Consider the following 16,191-nt stretch of genomic DNA (forward strand, 5'->3'; position numbering starts at 1 on the left):
AATGCATTTAAAACGTATTCTTATTATAAAAGTATAAGGATTAACTAGCTGGAATCTAAGCTAGCTGATAGTTGGTTGCTGTTAACAACTTGACACGGTGGCTTTTTACATTTTCCAGTTTTAGAGTGATGTTTGGGTAGTGATATTTCTCTTTTAGTGGACAACATAATAAAAATAAATTAATTGATTTTAAAAAATGACACAAAAAATTAAATTGACACAAATTATGTCAGTTAACTCAGCTTTAGTTTAAAACAAAGTTAGTTTTAGTGGCTAAACGGCTGTTAGCATCATCACAAACATTATCTAACAACTTCCCTCTGTTCAAGAACTGCTCTGCAAGGACTGGCAAATCTCAGCCACAGTTAAAATCTGCGCTAATTTCTGTAAATCAGCCTCCAATAGCAGGTCTAAAAGTGACCCATGTCTGTAAAAACCTGGCTATTCCAGAGCCGAGGTAGTAAAGGATCTTCTTTTCGAAGAGGTTATTAAGGATAAATGTTAGGTCGTTGTTAAAATCTCCCTTCTCCTTCTTCAGAGTATATTCTTAGATGTTTCCACAAGCAACAAAAACAGAACGTCTTATCATTGTTTTCTCAGCTCCTCGAAATTCTTCCATTGCGAACATATATGTGTGTGTGTGTGTGTGTGTGTGTGTGTATATGTATATGTATATGTATATACGAACACTATCCCTTCACTATCTAAGATTGGCGCAGCTACAACCGTAGCTGTCCATCTGGCTGCATCAACCAATCTACCAAGGCTAATGTCAGACTGCACAAGAAGGGATTTTGACCATGCAAAACTCATGAGCTCCCGCTCCCCTTAATGCATTTAAAATATTTATCTGCTGACCCCAACTGGTCGAGGCAGATGATCACCCACCTAGAGCCGAAGGGTCTGTCCTAGGTTTCTGCCTCTTAAAAGGCAGTTTTTCCTTGCCCCCGTCGCCAAGTGCTTGCTCATGGTGGTACTGTTGGGTCTCTGTAAATGTTGTAATGTTATAAGGAGTTCGGTCTAGACCTTCTCTATTTGAAAGTGTCCTGAGATAACTTCTGTTATGAATTGGCGCTATACAAATTGAATTGATTAATCATATATTTGCATATCAGGTGGTTGCTGGGTTTAGAGTATCTATATCTTTGCTATATGGGAAATGTTCCAGCATGATTTATAAAAACTTTGCTAAGTAGTATATTCCCTCATGCCTTGAGGTGCTCATAGGGAAAACCACACGGCAAAACCCACACATAGCAGTTCACTAGGTAGTGTATTCCACTGGGACCAAGGTGCTTCAGGGGAATGGCCACACCGCAGCGGTGTAAGGTCCACACATAGAATGTTTCACTGATGGCGTCAGGCTCCTTCCGTGCTATTTTGGGGGGTTAAGGTATTTGCGCATCACTCCCCAATATCTCTATGTGAACATATCTACGGGGAGTGATGAGGTCGGAGCCTAGACGCCAAAATCTAAATATGCTATACTGCTTAATAAACATTCCAAACGTGAGTTGGCTGACTGAACTGCATTAATGGTTGCCCATACAGTATACAGTACACCGACATACTGTATCTCTGACACAGGAAATGTGCTGCGACCAGACAGTTATTTTTAGAATTGGCTGTGCTACCTGCACAACTAGTAACGTACAAAGAGCAGATAATAGATGTAAAACAGTTTGGAGGAGAGCAGAATAAAGATCCACAGTGAGTGACCATTGTTAATCGTGTCTCCAAAACGCATTTATAATCTTTACTCCTCCAAGTGGAACTATGTCAGTAAGTGTTCTGTGGAAGTAGCCCATACAAGGTCTTTCCCTTGTGATAATGGCTCAACTAACAGTGAAACAGAAATCAACTAAACTCTCTTGTGGCTGTTTTTGGCAGTTACAGCTGCTGCTGGATTATCACCACCCTCTGGACTAGAATAGTACTGCCTCTTATTTCATTTAGACTGATTGCAATCAGATTTGCTTGTACTGGAGAGCATAGGAGGTCGGCAGAGACAGCAGACACTAGGTTTTTATAGAGTCCCGACCTCAGACCCTGAGCCCAGAAATGTCCCAGCACCAGGGAACATCTCTCTGTTTCACTAGACTGTACAGGACGGGCAGAGCTAGGGGAGATTGTCCACTAGTTAATCGATCACTGATTCTTGTAACGTGAGTGAGAAAGGCTTTGCTGAATCATACATCGTGTACTGGTTCAGTATTTGGTGCTCAGTAGGTGTGGGGTGTTGTATCTTACGACGTATGGATAAGATGATGATTCCAGTTAGCATCAGAAAGCACAGCACTCCCAGACACAGTGTAGCAGCCCTGAAAGGTCTTCTTTGGACAGATGGACGATGCTTCTCGGTGTGCGGTCCTAAGATGGCAAACACACAGAGAGCAGGTTCATTAAAAGAAAACAACATGGGTCCAATCATCATACTTTTCCTTTCATTCCTGATAACACTTTACTCTGTAGTTTCATTGCTTTGATCTGTGGTTGGGTGACATCTGTACACAATTGTGAATGGAGTCATGTATATTCAGACAGATTTTAATCAACTAATTTAAACACTGTTATATTAACCAATTATTGTTTGCTGTGAAACTTGTGTGTTATATTGACTTTGCATCACCTCTTCAGTCTCTCTCTCTACCATGGCTCTGTACTAATAATGATATTCAACAGACGTTGTCATGCTGCACTGTACTCCTTCCTGTCCTGTGGTTGCTCTCTGTTATTTTTTCCACTCTGTCTTCACCAGAGTTGATGCTTCCCCACTTCTCAGAAATGATACTTGTCTGTTAAATGTTACCGTACCCAATAAGAACGATGCCCAAAGCAATAAAATATTAGATTCAGGTTGTGTTTTAAAAACCTTTGTAGCAATTTAAACTCTGGTGCCACCAAATAACATCAATTCAATGTATCTATATTTCTATAGCACCAAATCATAACAGAAGTTATCTGAGGACAGCAGGTCAAAACCATACTCATTATTATTTACAGAGACCCAACAATTCCCACCATGAGCATGCACTTAACGACAGTGGCAAGAGGCAGAAACCTGGACTAACAAACTGAACTGAAAGTAAACTTGGAGTTTACACATTAGTCCAACATGATTAAAAGACACTCCCAGACTCAAACAAGAGAAGCATACATTAATTTATAATATTGATTTGTCATAATTTGTCACTTACCTCCTTTACTTGACTGAAAATCAGTCTGATCATCTCTGATAGCATCTGCACTCTCATAGATGACCACCTCCCTTTCCTCCCACTCTACGTTGTCTTCCTTCACCTTTCTGTTGTATCTCACCTTCTTTGACAAATCTGGTCTGGCATAAATATCTGAGGACATCTTGAGAGGACTGGAACAACTGAACAGTAGCTGCACTTCACTGACTGTAACTGCACTGCATTGATCGGTCACCACGCTGCTGTTATAGTAGTACAGAATGCAGTACTAACTATGGAAGATATAAATGTAATAACATAATATACTGTACTGATGCTGCTGTCAGTGTTTCTTCACCCGGCTTCTTTTTGGTTTCAGTAGAGAAAAATGAGGAAGTACCAGCATGCAACAGAGGCACACACATGCACTCATAAACCTTCCAACTCCAGGATGGTGGTTGCCTTCACTTCAGCTTGGACACTGAATTCTCAATCTATTGATTTATGAAGCAATTTAGACAAACTCTAAATACATGGGTGTAAAACTGAAAATAATTTCATTTTGTCTTTGTTAATAAAAAGAATGAGGAAATAGTCTGTGAGTTGGAGTTTGCAGATACAAAGTTTCCGTCAGCAACAACAATATACAAGTGTTAATAGTTTATCTCCCATTTGTTCACACCATGGTTGAATGCCCCACTTACACACACACACCACACACCACACACACACACACACACACACACAAACACAAACAGGAAATGTTCATTTCTCAGTTATATTTTGGTACCTCATAAAGAAACTGAACAGTTTTTCAACAATGTTTTCATGTTCATTGAAGTGAAGATTTCACAATTGATCAGTTAAAATATATATCCTGCTTTAGAAAACAATATTAGATCATTTACTACTGTAGGGCAGATTGGCCTGAAAATGTTTGTGGTGAGACCCTCACGTTTCCATTACTACAACCATCAGGTCAAATCCTCCAAAGGTATTAAAGAAACAAATGTAAAAGTTACTTCATCCACTGTGGTGCATGAAGGTAGAGAGAAGTATGACAGTGACAGCGATGCACAACAATATCTATTGCGAAACTAACAACTATACTAGCAGAAACTAGTAATAATTATAATGATGATGATAATAATTATGATGAGTAATAAATAAATATAATGTTAATAATAATAATTAAAGCTGCAAGCAGTGATTGCACTCCATGCTCATCGGGATGTTCTGCAGCTGTGTCATGTACCAGCATATCACGCATACACCACACCGCGTAAATTTCACAGAAATCACAAGATGATTGCCATAAAGGGCTTCCTTCCTGTTGCCAGTAGGTGGCACTTCCAGTATGACTGAATATTTGCATGTAGATGTGTTCATGTTGGAACTCTCATCAAACACAAAGTTTGGTGCAGATTGGATGATGTATACTGAAGTTACAACATCCTGTTCAAGTAGGATATGGCTCCAGGAGGCTTTTTTGTACATCTTGACATGATACATATGTGAATACACATATTGTGTGTACACGTTTACTCTCCAGTTTTGAAGTCGATCTGATCAATTCTCTAGGAGGAGTCCATTGAAATAAAAAGCCGCCTGCTGCTCCAACATTTACCCGTGTTCCACAACATCTCTGGTCATGGAGGTTTTTAGACAGACGCAGACGCTGTTTAGGTTGGGCTGACTCCAACATTATCTCTGCTGATCCACTGATGGGTGCAATCAGTGGGTTTGCAAAGAAATTTGTTTTATATCTGAGGAGACTAATTTCAAATGCGAATACACTGTATACAGTGTAGCATTGTTGTTGCAAGGTGGAAACAAAGATGTGTTAAATTGCATCTGCATTTAATCCACATATGGGACACATGAAATGAAGTTTAATTTAAATCATCAGTTTCGAGACACTTTAACAGTCATAACCACAAATTGAGTGAACAGCGTTTTAATGGGCATTGAGACAGTGAGGCTGCCACAGAGAGGTGGCAATAGGGACAGAATCCTTCTCCAAAGGGAGACATATTGGATACACCTCCTTCATTCCCTCATTCCCAATGGTATGAAGTGACCACTTGTGGATCTCACTTCCCCGCTCTACATGCAGATAAACACTATATGGCTGTTCCCCACTCAAAATTGTGTCAGTCAGTGTACATTATTAATGTCCTTTATTTTAACTTCAATGGCACACTAGCCTTTTACCAGCCCTGAGGGAAAGATGTTTCTGTTGTACCACCGTCTGGCCAACACACTGGGAAATAACCAAGAAAGAAATAACTTAATGTGTAATGTTTCCCAAATTTACAAGAACACCAAATTAATTAACAATCTGTTGTGGATAGCGTTTCACAAAGTTTATAAAGTTTCTCATCACTCAATAACTCCCAAAATTGTGTAATTCTTTTAAGGTGGTGTCTGGGGGTATTGTGGTTACTAGTTCAATTGAAGCAGACAGTGTGTTCACAATCATCTGCTTCTTATTTTGGCAGGTAAAAGAGCCCAGGCTCATAATTTGCATTACAGCGAACCAAACAGGTGTGTTTTGTGTGTACTTCCAGGATGTCAGTCGAGTAGGCGCCATTCAATGTTGCCCTGGACGCATTACCGTTTACACTGCAAAGGATATGTAGTCCAATACATTCCAGACCACTTCTGCAAATGGTTTGAGTGATGGGATCTCAATGCGTCTCAGCGGTCGTTTATACTGTATTTAGAACAGTTCACTTGTGATCGGATCACCCAAGACACATTCTACTAGCAGGTGTAAACAGGCTCTTTGAGTTTTCCTGTATTTTATGTCATGTGACTCTGAGCCTTGAAAGGTTGTTGCTCCTCCTATAGGGATGTACTTGTTATGCAGGTGTTTATAGCCTATAATTAATCCAATCTGTGTATATTCATTGTGTATTTGTCAGAATACACACTGAACAAGGGCATCTTCCCCGAAACGTCCATGTGGCAATATTAAACAGTTAAATGGGAGTGCTGTTCTAGTCTTTCTCTTTATGATTTAACACATTTAGGATTCAGCACCCAGTCTTTAAAGTCTTAATAGGAGCACATTGTGCCTTATTTTATTGACTACCTGCAATCAGATTGGTGACATAACTACCAGAGACTCATATGCTGTAAAATGTAAACAAAAGTGTAACTCTCCTGGTGAAACTTCTCAGTGTGAAGTGGAAATTAGCAGATGGTGTAACAAAGGGGACACAGAAAAAACACAGACAGATCTAACTGAATATAACTTTATCAATTAACCACAGCAAAGGGAACCGGCAATTCCATTTGTATTTCCACTTATTAGCATAATCCTGTAGGGCTACAGAGTAAGTAAGTGCATGTGTAGTTGTGTGGAAGACTTCTAACCAGCCTTATGTATGGCAGAGAGACAATATCTGTGTCATCCAGGTTGTTCAGCATGCAACACAGAATAAACGATGATGCGTCATTGGAAGCAGGAAGTCTCATATCTCTGTAGAGGGGTGAGACTACAAACACTACTTCCTCATTTTTTTTTCACTCACGCTACAGACCTATTACAGATCAGTGGGTGGGACTTCACCTGCAGAAACTAAAAAATATAACCGCCATCTTGTTTGGAAGCGAAGCGGAGGCGCTGTCGAGCCAGACGTTACGACTATGGTAATCAATCTAATATGGAAGAAATTTTGAAAGTATGATGGTCGAATCAGATGTTCGTGGCTACCTTTATGAGCCGCAATATAGCGAAGAGCAGCTGAGGCTTCTGCAGCCGAGGCAGTGAACCTGTCGCGGACGAGGAGCCCGGACTGGCTCGAGCTGGCTTTCTGTAAATAAATGGTTCACATTCACGTTGTTGTAGTCCTTGATAGTGTTAGTGGGAGCGGCTTGCGGAGCTGTGCATTGTGGGAGTTGTTGTCTTTAATACAAATGCGCCCTAAAGTCACTTTCTCTCTTTTCTCGGTCAAATAGGCACCAAATTCAAAATGTATGTTACATTTCGACTACATATATAACCCACTTTCAATAAATATTAATGTTTCCACGGGTGAAATGCTCCTTTAATCACATTTATTTGACAGAATTGAGAAGTTTTCTCTCTGTCAAACACATGTTGATCCTGGAGCCTGTATTAATACAGTATAGTGCATTTACTGTAATATACAGTATACTGTATGCTGATATAGTGCTGGTTCAATAAGCACATTTTAATTTTCCATCTACAACATAATTATTGTAGTGACAAACAGTAACTTTGAAGAAAATGTGATTGAAATAAAAAAACATCTCATGTTTCTGTCAGTGGTGAACTGTCCACCCATTCCCATTCCCATCCTCATCCTGTCCGTTTTTCCTTTGTGCCCTGTAGTCCAATCCAGGAATCTCCATACGAACTCAGCTCAGTGACAAATTTCTATTATTTGAAAATCTGTTGCAACTTTTCAGTTCCTCCATGCTGCAAAAATCTGAAACACTGAAATTCAGCTCCTCTTGTCGACCAACCATTGTACACAAACAGCAGCTCAAACACACAAGTAACAGATGACTGGCAGTTAGTAGGATCACACACTCAGTAACAAACACTCTCAACTGTTCCTCTTCGTAGTTTATGATCACCAGATCTGTTCCTTTGTTCCTACAGTCAGATCTGCTGTAAGACCAGGTTTTCTTCTCATTGGATTTAAAGTAACAACTGCATCCATATTCCCTCCACCCTTTAGGACACGACATCCCTACATGTCAGAAGTGTTTCAAACTTATTTTATTCAGTGTCAAATTGATAAGATTTGTAGTTTCACTATTTAGTTTAAAATCTTTCTTTCCTGTCATCTTTCCTTTTTAGACTGTTTACTGTACTTGACTGTCATTTTTACTTTCTCAAACAGAAATATTTATATTCCACAACAGTTTAACAGTTACAATTAAAAGTAAAATTCAGTTATATCGTGTAAATTGGTACAATACTGGCATTAACTGATATTTTAAAAGAATTTCTCACCTTCAATTTTATCCTTCAGCTGCTTTACTTCATCCTGTAACTGCCTGTTGTTGACTTCCATGCATTGAGAAAAACAACAATAGATGGAGCAGTAAGACAATATCACAATGTTTATGCCATGTAGGCAGTGTGAAGTTGGATCCTGTATGTTTGTGGTATGTGTTTAAAACCTTTCTTACCTGACATTGTTCCCTGGAGTTGGCTGTAGTTGTTACTCAGTTGGTCGTATCTGGTCTGCAGTTGGGTTTTTTCCAAAAGCGACTGAAATATCTGATGAGAGGCATAAAAGATATAACTGCTCATTAGATGCTCAAAAGATTTTGAAAGAAGAAACAATAATTTCATTAACATACAAAAACTCAACTTTGTTTATTTCCCACTTTACACAGTTGGTCTGAAGTGATTTACAGTACAGAGAGAAAATGTCTTCAAAAGTGAGGAGACAAACACAAGGAAAGCATTAAATAATAATAATAATTAAATTGTAAATATTTGAACCTTTTTTGACATTATTATTATTTGTATTAGTACCAGTATTTTCTATATAAAATAAGAGCTATGTGTTTGTCAATTCCATATAGTTTTATGAGGAAATCAATTGAAAAGACTAAATTAAAAATATACTTTTTTTTACTTAGGAGGGGGAAATTAGTGAATCCTGAGCTGCAGATGTTACTGTATCGTCACACTATAAATATAGTCATATTGCTCACCTCTAGTTACAGTCAGATTACTTAGATTGCACCGACCCAATCTGAAGTCGATCCAGTTTAATCTGTAGTGAGGGTGTGTTCAAGTACAATGCGTGGAAATGACAAAAAATGACTGAAAAGATTCTAAATTCCTGTTGTGTTGAGGGTGTGGCTCCAAGAGACTGTTTCTGTACATCAACACATGATACATGTGCCTACTGGTTTGTATACAAAGAAGTGACAGTATACATGGCAGTCATTAAGACAGTGCTCACCTAACTCTATATGAATTGTGTTCACAAATTCTGGTAACATCCTTTTCTACACAGAGCGAAACCAGTCTGAACCTGTGTTGAGTAGCTTTAGTGTTCTTCACAAAAAGTTCCAAAATGACTGAAGACGTCATTAATCACAGGAAGAAAGTCACATGATGGTAAAATACATAGACATACACCTATTATGTCATCCAACAGAGAAAAGCTTCAAACACGACATGTAAAAAGCAGAGAGGGACTCAAGATATGACAGTTTGGATTAAAAAATTACTTCCTCACAGCGAATGTAGGTTCCAGCCAATATCAGAAGATACATCACTCCCAGAGTCACTGTAGTGACTTTGAAACACCTTCTTTTGACAGCTGCACGATTCTTTTGAGTTTGTGCTCCTAAAGAAGCAAAATACATAAAGAACATTTGATTATGCTGGTTTGAAGTTAGGAGTGGGCTGTTTGAACTGTGGAGTATTTGTTACTCATTGACACTCTCAATAAGAATCCTGTGGCACCAGATTACAGCACAAACACTCCTGATAATAACCTATAGTGAATTATCAATATCTAATTTTAACATAGTCATTTGGAAACTTACTGGCTGTTTGTGGCCCAAGATCAACGTGATACTCTTCATCCTCTGTGATCTCCATCTGATTCTCCTCTCCCTCTCCTCGGTTCTCTTGGACCTTTCTGGTACATCTCACATTCAAGCTCAAATCTGGTGCAGCAAGAATATCTACAGACATCTTGAAAAACTGAACTGAACCTATTCTTGAAGAGGCTTCACTGTCTGTGTGTCTGTCTTTGAGTTGGACAGCCTTTAACACTGGAAGTGACAGCAGGACAAGACCAGTCACACAGATACACAACTAAACACATTTTACTGTTAGAAGAAAAGCCCACCTAACTTAAACTTGACTCACAGTGAGATGGTTAATTCAGTGGTTCAGTCAATGGAATCATGAAACCCTTCAGATAAACAATATAAAAGTACATTTGAATTTGTTTGTTTTTGTCTTTATTTACTGACAGTGAGATTGAGGAAGTAAAAGGTTTTCAGCAGCAGAGATGTGAGCTGACATTCACACAGAATACAGTACACAGACATACTGTATCTCTGACACAGGAAACGTGCTGCGACCAGACAGTTATCTTTAGAATTAGCTCTGCTACCTGCACAACTAGTGACTTACAAAGAGCAGATAATTGATGTAAGTATGGAGGAGAGCAGAATAGAAATCCACAGTGAGTGACCATTGTTAATCGTGTCTCCAAAACGCATCCATAATCTTTACTCCTCCAAGTGGAACTATGTCAGTAAGTGTTCTGTGGACCCCTACAAGGTCTGTCCCTTATGATAATGGCTCAACTAACACTAGTCTTCCATGTTTAGTGGTTTAATGCATATGTGTGCATCATTAGCTAGTTAGCTTACATGTTCTTGTAGCTAAACTTCAATCAGATGAGACTTCATTTGAATGAATAAATATAATGGACAGTGCACAGTGAAGATGAGACTGTTAAATGTCTAATTAGACCCCATTGTGACGTCACTATATTTGAGGGGCTCGGTGAAGCCGTGATCAGTACAGGAAACCCACCGATTGAGGGTGGTGGTGATGAAGGAATGAAGAGAATGCTTATGATCTGGAAATGATGAACTGGAGGTGAAAGGGGTGGAGGAGGGTCTCAACCATTTCACACTGAAATAACAGCTGAAAGCAGCAGAGAGGAGATTTATAGTTTGACAGGAGCAACGTGATTGGCTGGAGGAGATTGTGGCTGAAACTGATTGGATTAACTGAATGAGTGAACACCCATAGCTGATTAGAAAGAGTGAGAGAATTGTGAAAGGATGAGGCATAATGAGAAGATCTGCATTGTGCATTATCACCACCCACTGGACTGGAGCAGTACTGCAACCGATTTGAATTTAGAAGGTGTTAGGACTGAGTGAACCACGAGGGACCCAAAAGAAACCACAGATGACACAGGATCTTGAAGTCTTAAAATCTTTACTAAATACAAATGAAGGTTTGGTACACAGGAGGTCCACGAAACACAAGTAACAAAACCAGATAAGGAGAGGCAGAGTCCAAAAACAATCTGTAATCCTAATCCATGTTAATAACCAACACAAAGGGGAAAAGCTGGAACATCAGACACAAAGGTACAAAGACAAACTGGCAGAGGGAGAATGAAACACAGGCAATATATAGTGAGGGAAAACTAACGAGACACAGGTGAACACAGTCAAGGCTGGCAAACAATCAAACTAGAGGGGAAAAGACAAAGACAGGAAGTAAAACAACACAGAACACAAGAGGAGGACAACTACAAAATAAAACAGGAAGTAACACATGACTGCAAAATAAAGACTAATGTTATGACAGAGATGACATAATGATTGCACTCAGATTTGTGACAGAGCTAACTGAGAGACACTTGCAATGAATGTAAATTAGGCCTCGGTAAAGATCAGGGAAATGTCTTTATCCTGGTGGAAACCTACAGTTATTGTTAGGGTGAGATACATGAACTGCAGTCCTTTGTGTGAAAGGAAGACAGTTTGACATTAAACAGGCTGAAGAGTCTTAACATGAACCTCCATGGATGTTTAACTCTCCTGGTGAAACTTCTCAGTGGGAAGTGATATTAGCAGCTGGTGTATCAAAGGGGACACAGGAAAAACTTGGCAGCAGTGGCATTATTGTCACGTAATAAACACAGACAGATCTAACTGAATACAACTTTATGAATTAACCAAAGTAAAAAGAAGCTGCAGTTCATTAATTGTAATAATCCTGTAGGGCTACAGAGTAAGTGTATGTGTAGTTGTGTAGATGACTTCCAACCAGCCTTATGTATAGCAGAGAAACAATATCTGTGTAATCCAGGTTATTCAGCATGCAACACAGAATAAACAACTGAACAAATGTAAAACGTAAATTAATCTGATTTGACAAAACTGCACACTCCTCTGTTGTTAAAGAAAGCAAGAAATCTATTTCTCACAGATCCAGTTTTTATACTCAGAAGAACTGCTTACTTTCCATTTTCCTTGTGTATCACAGAATGCTGCTGCGTACTGGTTCCATGAACTATATGGCATTCCCGATGCCCAGAACCTGGAGGACAAAGAAAATATTTTCCTTTTAAACACAGCAAGCTGTTGATTTTCACCTCAAATATTTTACATTATCTCTTATCAATAACAGTTTTTAATAACTTCCTAAACATGTATTTCAGCTTTGTTAATTAATATAATCTGTAAGAGCCGCCAATTCACTAATAAAACCTTGTTCAATAACCTTATTTCTCTTTTTTCAGTAATTTATTGGAGTTATTTTTATAGGAATCAGCCTCAAAGACAGGAGCTACAGGAACTTTAATCACATTTATTTGACAGAATTGAGAAGTTTTCTCTCTGTCAAACACATGTTGATCCTGGAGCCTGCATTAATACAGTATACTGCATATACTGTAATATACAGTATACTGTATGCTGATATTGTGCTGGTTCAATAAGCACATTTTCAGTTTTAAAACATACTTATTTTAGTGAAAATGTGATAGAAAAAAACATTAAAATGTCTCACGTTTGTGTCAGTGGTGAGCTGTCCACCCATTTCCATTCCCATACCGTTCCTGATCCTGTCCATTTTCCATTTGTTCCCTGTAGTCCAATCCAGGAATTTCCTATCGAATTCAGCTCAGTGACAAATTTCTATTATTTAACAACAGACAATAATCATTTCTCTGTTCATAATTCAGTATTTCTATTGTAATAAAGTCATTTTGTGTCTGAAGGAAAAAGAAAATCTGTCTGAACTTTTCAGTTCCTCCTTGCTGCAAAAATCACAAACACTGAAATTCAGTTCCTCTTGTCGACCAACCATTGTCACAATATACACAAACACACACGTACAAACACAGTGTATTATGGGCCAATAATTAATATAACATCATGACAAACTGTAGTTTTAGTTTTTAGTTTTCTGTTCATTTGACAATAAGCTACAATAGACACAGAGGGATCCACTCGTACACCAAACACTGAGGACTGGACTCAATAACAGTCAGATAATAAATACACATTTGTGATGGAGGAAAGTGAAGAAAGCAATTTATAATCAGAAGAGAAACAGAGAATGCAGAAGGAACTGCAGCTTTAGTGCTGATCAGAAAGTTTCATTATTATTTTATCAGAATGCTTTTTGAACGTGTTTTTACAAAAATGTAAAATTCTGTTTACTAATATTCAAATATTTACATTTCATTTCTTGTTGTTCCATAAACTCTATATCCCTTAGGATTGCAGAAGTTGTTCAATGTAAAGTTTGTTCAGTTTCTCCTCTATCTGCCATCGGGTTCAGTTACTAAAATGTGGCTAGATGGAAGAGCTGAGATCAGATCTGGTTATGATCATTTATGAACATTCTTCCATGATTCAAATCTTCAATTTCCATCCAAAGATTACAAACAGTCCCTTTGCTTTTCTCTTGGAAAATAACATTTGGAAATATCTAAACCTACAACCAAACAAGCCTTAAAATACTCACAGTGTGAAACATGAGAACAATATTTACAGCCTTAAAAGAACCGTAGGTCAGAGCTCATTGAGAAAAGCAACAGGGAAGTGGTCAACAAATGTCTACACAGTACACAGAGTGACTGCAGGTTGAATTAGAGGCACTGTATGAGAATCAATTGTCAATGAACACTCTTACAAATCGGGACCTGAAGGCCGACCAATCGGGCAAATAAATCTGACAGCAGCTCAAACACACAAGTAACAGATGACTGGCAGTTAGTAGGATCACACACTCAGTAACAAACACTCTCACCTGTTCCTCTTCGTTGTTTATGATCACCAGATCTGCTCCTTTGTTCTGACAGTCAGATCTGCTGTAAGACCAGGTTTTCCTCTCATTGGATTTAAAGTAACAACTGCATCCAAATCTCATCCATCCTTCAGGACACCACTTCCCTTAATGTCAGAAGTGTTTCAAACATAGATTTCATGTCATTCAGTGTCACATTGATAAGATTTGTAGTTTCACTATTTAGTTTAAGATCTTACTTTCTTGTCACCTTTCCCTTTCAGACTGTTTACTGTCCTGTTTTGTATCTCCATTGTTAGTGTCTCAAAGAGAAATATTTATATTCCACAACAGTTTAACAGCTATAATTAAAAGTAAAATTCAGTTATATTATGTAAATTGGTACAATACTGGCATTAACAGATATTTTAAAAGAATTTCTCACCTTCAATTTTAGCCTTCAGCTGCTTCACTTCATCCTGTAACTTCCTGTTGTTGACTTTAATACCTTGAGAAAAACAACAATAGATGGAGCAGTAAGACAATATGACAATGTTTGTACTTGATAGGCGGTGTGAAGTTGGATCCTGTATATTTGGTATTTGCTTCTCTTTGGATTTAAAGTAACAGCTGCATCCAAATCTCTTTCATCCTTCAGGACACTTCCCTTAATGTCAGAAGTGTTTCAAACATAGATTTCATGTCATTCAGTGTCAAATTGGTAAAACTTGAAGTCACACTCTTTAATTTAAGATCTTTAATGCCAGCATCATTTTATTTTCAGGCTGTTAACTCTGTAAATACTTTTCACTCAGGTTTTGTATCTCTGTTACTGTCTCTAACAGAAATATTCAAACAGCAAAACAGTTCAACAGCCGGTGTTAACTGAAACTTTTTATAACGCACTTTAAGTTTTATCCTTCAGCTGCTTCACTTCATCCTGTAACTGGCTGTGATTTTTACTCAGTGCATCGTAACTGCTCTGTAACTGACTGTTGTTGACTTCCATGACTCGAGAAAAACAACAATAGAATCAGTAAGACAATATGACAATATTTATACGAAGTAAGCGTTGTGAAGTTGGATCCCGTATATTTTATTGCTTTCTTGTTGCTATCAGCTGTTGTTTTTATTGTTTTTAAAGTTTTCTTACCTGACATTGTTCCATGAAGCTGACTGTTGTTGTTGCTCAGTTTGTTCAATCTGGTCTGCAGCTCAAATGTTACTGAAGTATCTGTGGAGAAGAACAAAATAAGAAACAGACACAAAAACAACACCAAATCATTCTGCTTTAAATTAAATATAAAATCAAGTTATACTCCCTGTGCATAATTAAAGGCGTACTGAGTAGGATCTTTCCCAACTGTTTGTAAATTCACCATTCAGTGTTAGCCCCTTCTCCCCGGCTCACAAGCTTATCTACAAGCCACACACACACCTACTAACTCTGGTCTATATCTCACACACACACACACACACACACACACACACACACACACACACACACACTTGCTCTGCCTCTCTCTTTTTCTCTCACCCTGTGTGTCTCTGTTGACTTTCTTCAGCAGTAACTTTTATGAAGTCACCCAAAAAGCACAACTAGTTTTTTCACCCTTGATTCAGTTTTAACAACAGCAGGTGGGCAACGTGTGAAGGAGTCTCTTTGTAAATGACGGAGGCTATCATAACAATCTAAAACATTGTGGTACCGAATGACATCTGTGTCTGCACCAGGAAACATCTCTCTCTGTTTCTCTTCAGAGCAGACTGTCACTAGACTGTACAGGAGAGGCAGAGCGAGGGGAGATTGTCCACTAGTTAACTGAATCGCAGATTCTTGTAATGTGAAGCAACAGTGCACAACACAATGTTAGACAGAAGTGTAACAATATTTTTGGCTCCTTATAAATCTATGGCGAGGGAAATTAGACAAAGAGTATTACATGTTATTAATAAGAAATAATGTAAGAAATGTTATCAATTTTGGTTCACAGACATACAGTTGGCCTTTTTGCATCCATTTTGAAGAATCATACATCGTGTACTGGTTCAGTATTTGGTGCTCAGTAGGTGTGGGGTGTTGTATCTTATCTTACGATGTATGGATAAGATGATGATTCCAGTTAGCATCAGAAAGCACAGCACTCCCAGACACAGTGTAGCAGCCCTGAAAGGTCTTCTTTGGACGGATGGACGATGCTTCTCAGTGTGCGGTCCTAAGGTAGAAAACACACA

The 16,191-nt window shown here is 38.4% G+C and overlaps 3 protein-coding genes and 1 long non-coding RNA gene across 23 annotated transcripts in view; 2 read left to right on the forward strand and 2 right to left on the reverse strand.

Annotated features, from left to right (window-relative positions):
- Positions 1-11,288, reverse strand: part of LOC127357400 (CD209 antigen-like protein E) — a 31,816-nt gene extending 20,528 nt beyond the window's left edge. For 3 of the 15 annotated variants that reach the window (XM_051389593.1, XM_051389592.1, XM_051389591.1), the window contains exons 1-2: positions 9,729-11,288; positions 9,416-9,526 (exon numbers count right to left, since the gene is read on the reverse strand). In XM_051389593.1, coding sequence (XP_051245553.1) covers positions 9,416-9,526; positions 9,729-9,879 — 262 coding nt within the window. In that variant the 5' untranslated portion in view covers positions 9,880-11,288. Of the gene's footprint in view, positions 1-2,250; positions 2,371-3,197; positions 3,712-9,415; positions 9,527-9,728 lie in introns of those variants that run through there. The other 12 variants (XM_051389595.1, XM_051389594.1, XM_051389590.1 and 9 more) reach the window with 9 other exon arrangements.
- The window catches only part of LOC127357406 (uncharacterized), a 32,792-nt gene extending 21,294 nt beyond the window's left edge, over positions 1-11,498 (forward strand). The window contains exon 2 of the long non-coding RNA XR_007882251.1: positions 11,304-11,498. This is a non-coding gene — a long non-coding RNA (uncharacterized LOC127357406). The remainder of the gene's footprint in view (positions 1-11,303) is intronic.
- LOC127357398 (collagen alpha-1(XIV) chain) overlaps positions 1-16,191 on the forward strand; it is a 179,159-nt gene that overhangs the window by 139,781 nt on the left and 23,187 nt on the right. The window lies entirely within an intron of this gene.
- The window catches only part of LOC127357402 (CD209 antigen-like protein A), a 33,039-nt gene that overhangs the window by 11,334 nt on the left and 5,514 nt on the right, over positions 1-16,191 (reverse strand). Inside the window, exons 4-9 of one of the 2 annotated variants that reach the window (XM_051389597.1) lie at positions 16,053-16,172; positions 15,110-15,190; positions 14,402-14,464; positions 13,981-14,123; positions 12,733-12,860; positions 11,642-12,261 (exon numbers count right to left, since the gene is read on the reverse strand). In XM_051389597.1, the coding sequence (XP_051245557.1) occupies positions 12,138-12,261; positions 12,733-12,860; positions 13,981-14,123; positions 14,402-14,464; positions 15,110-15,190; positions 16,053-16,172 (659 nt within the window). In that variant the 3' untranslated portion in view covers positions 11,642-12,137. The other variant, XM_051389596.1, reaches the window with a different exon arrangement.

This window comes from Dicentrarchus labrax, unplaced genomic scaffold, assembly GCF_905237075.1.
Source record: "Dicentrarchus labrax unplaced genomic scaffold, dlabrax2021, whole genome shotgun sequence".
NCBI lineage: Eukaryota > Metazoa > Chordata > Actinopteri > Moronidae > Dicentrarchus > Dicentrarchus labrax.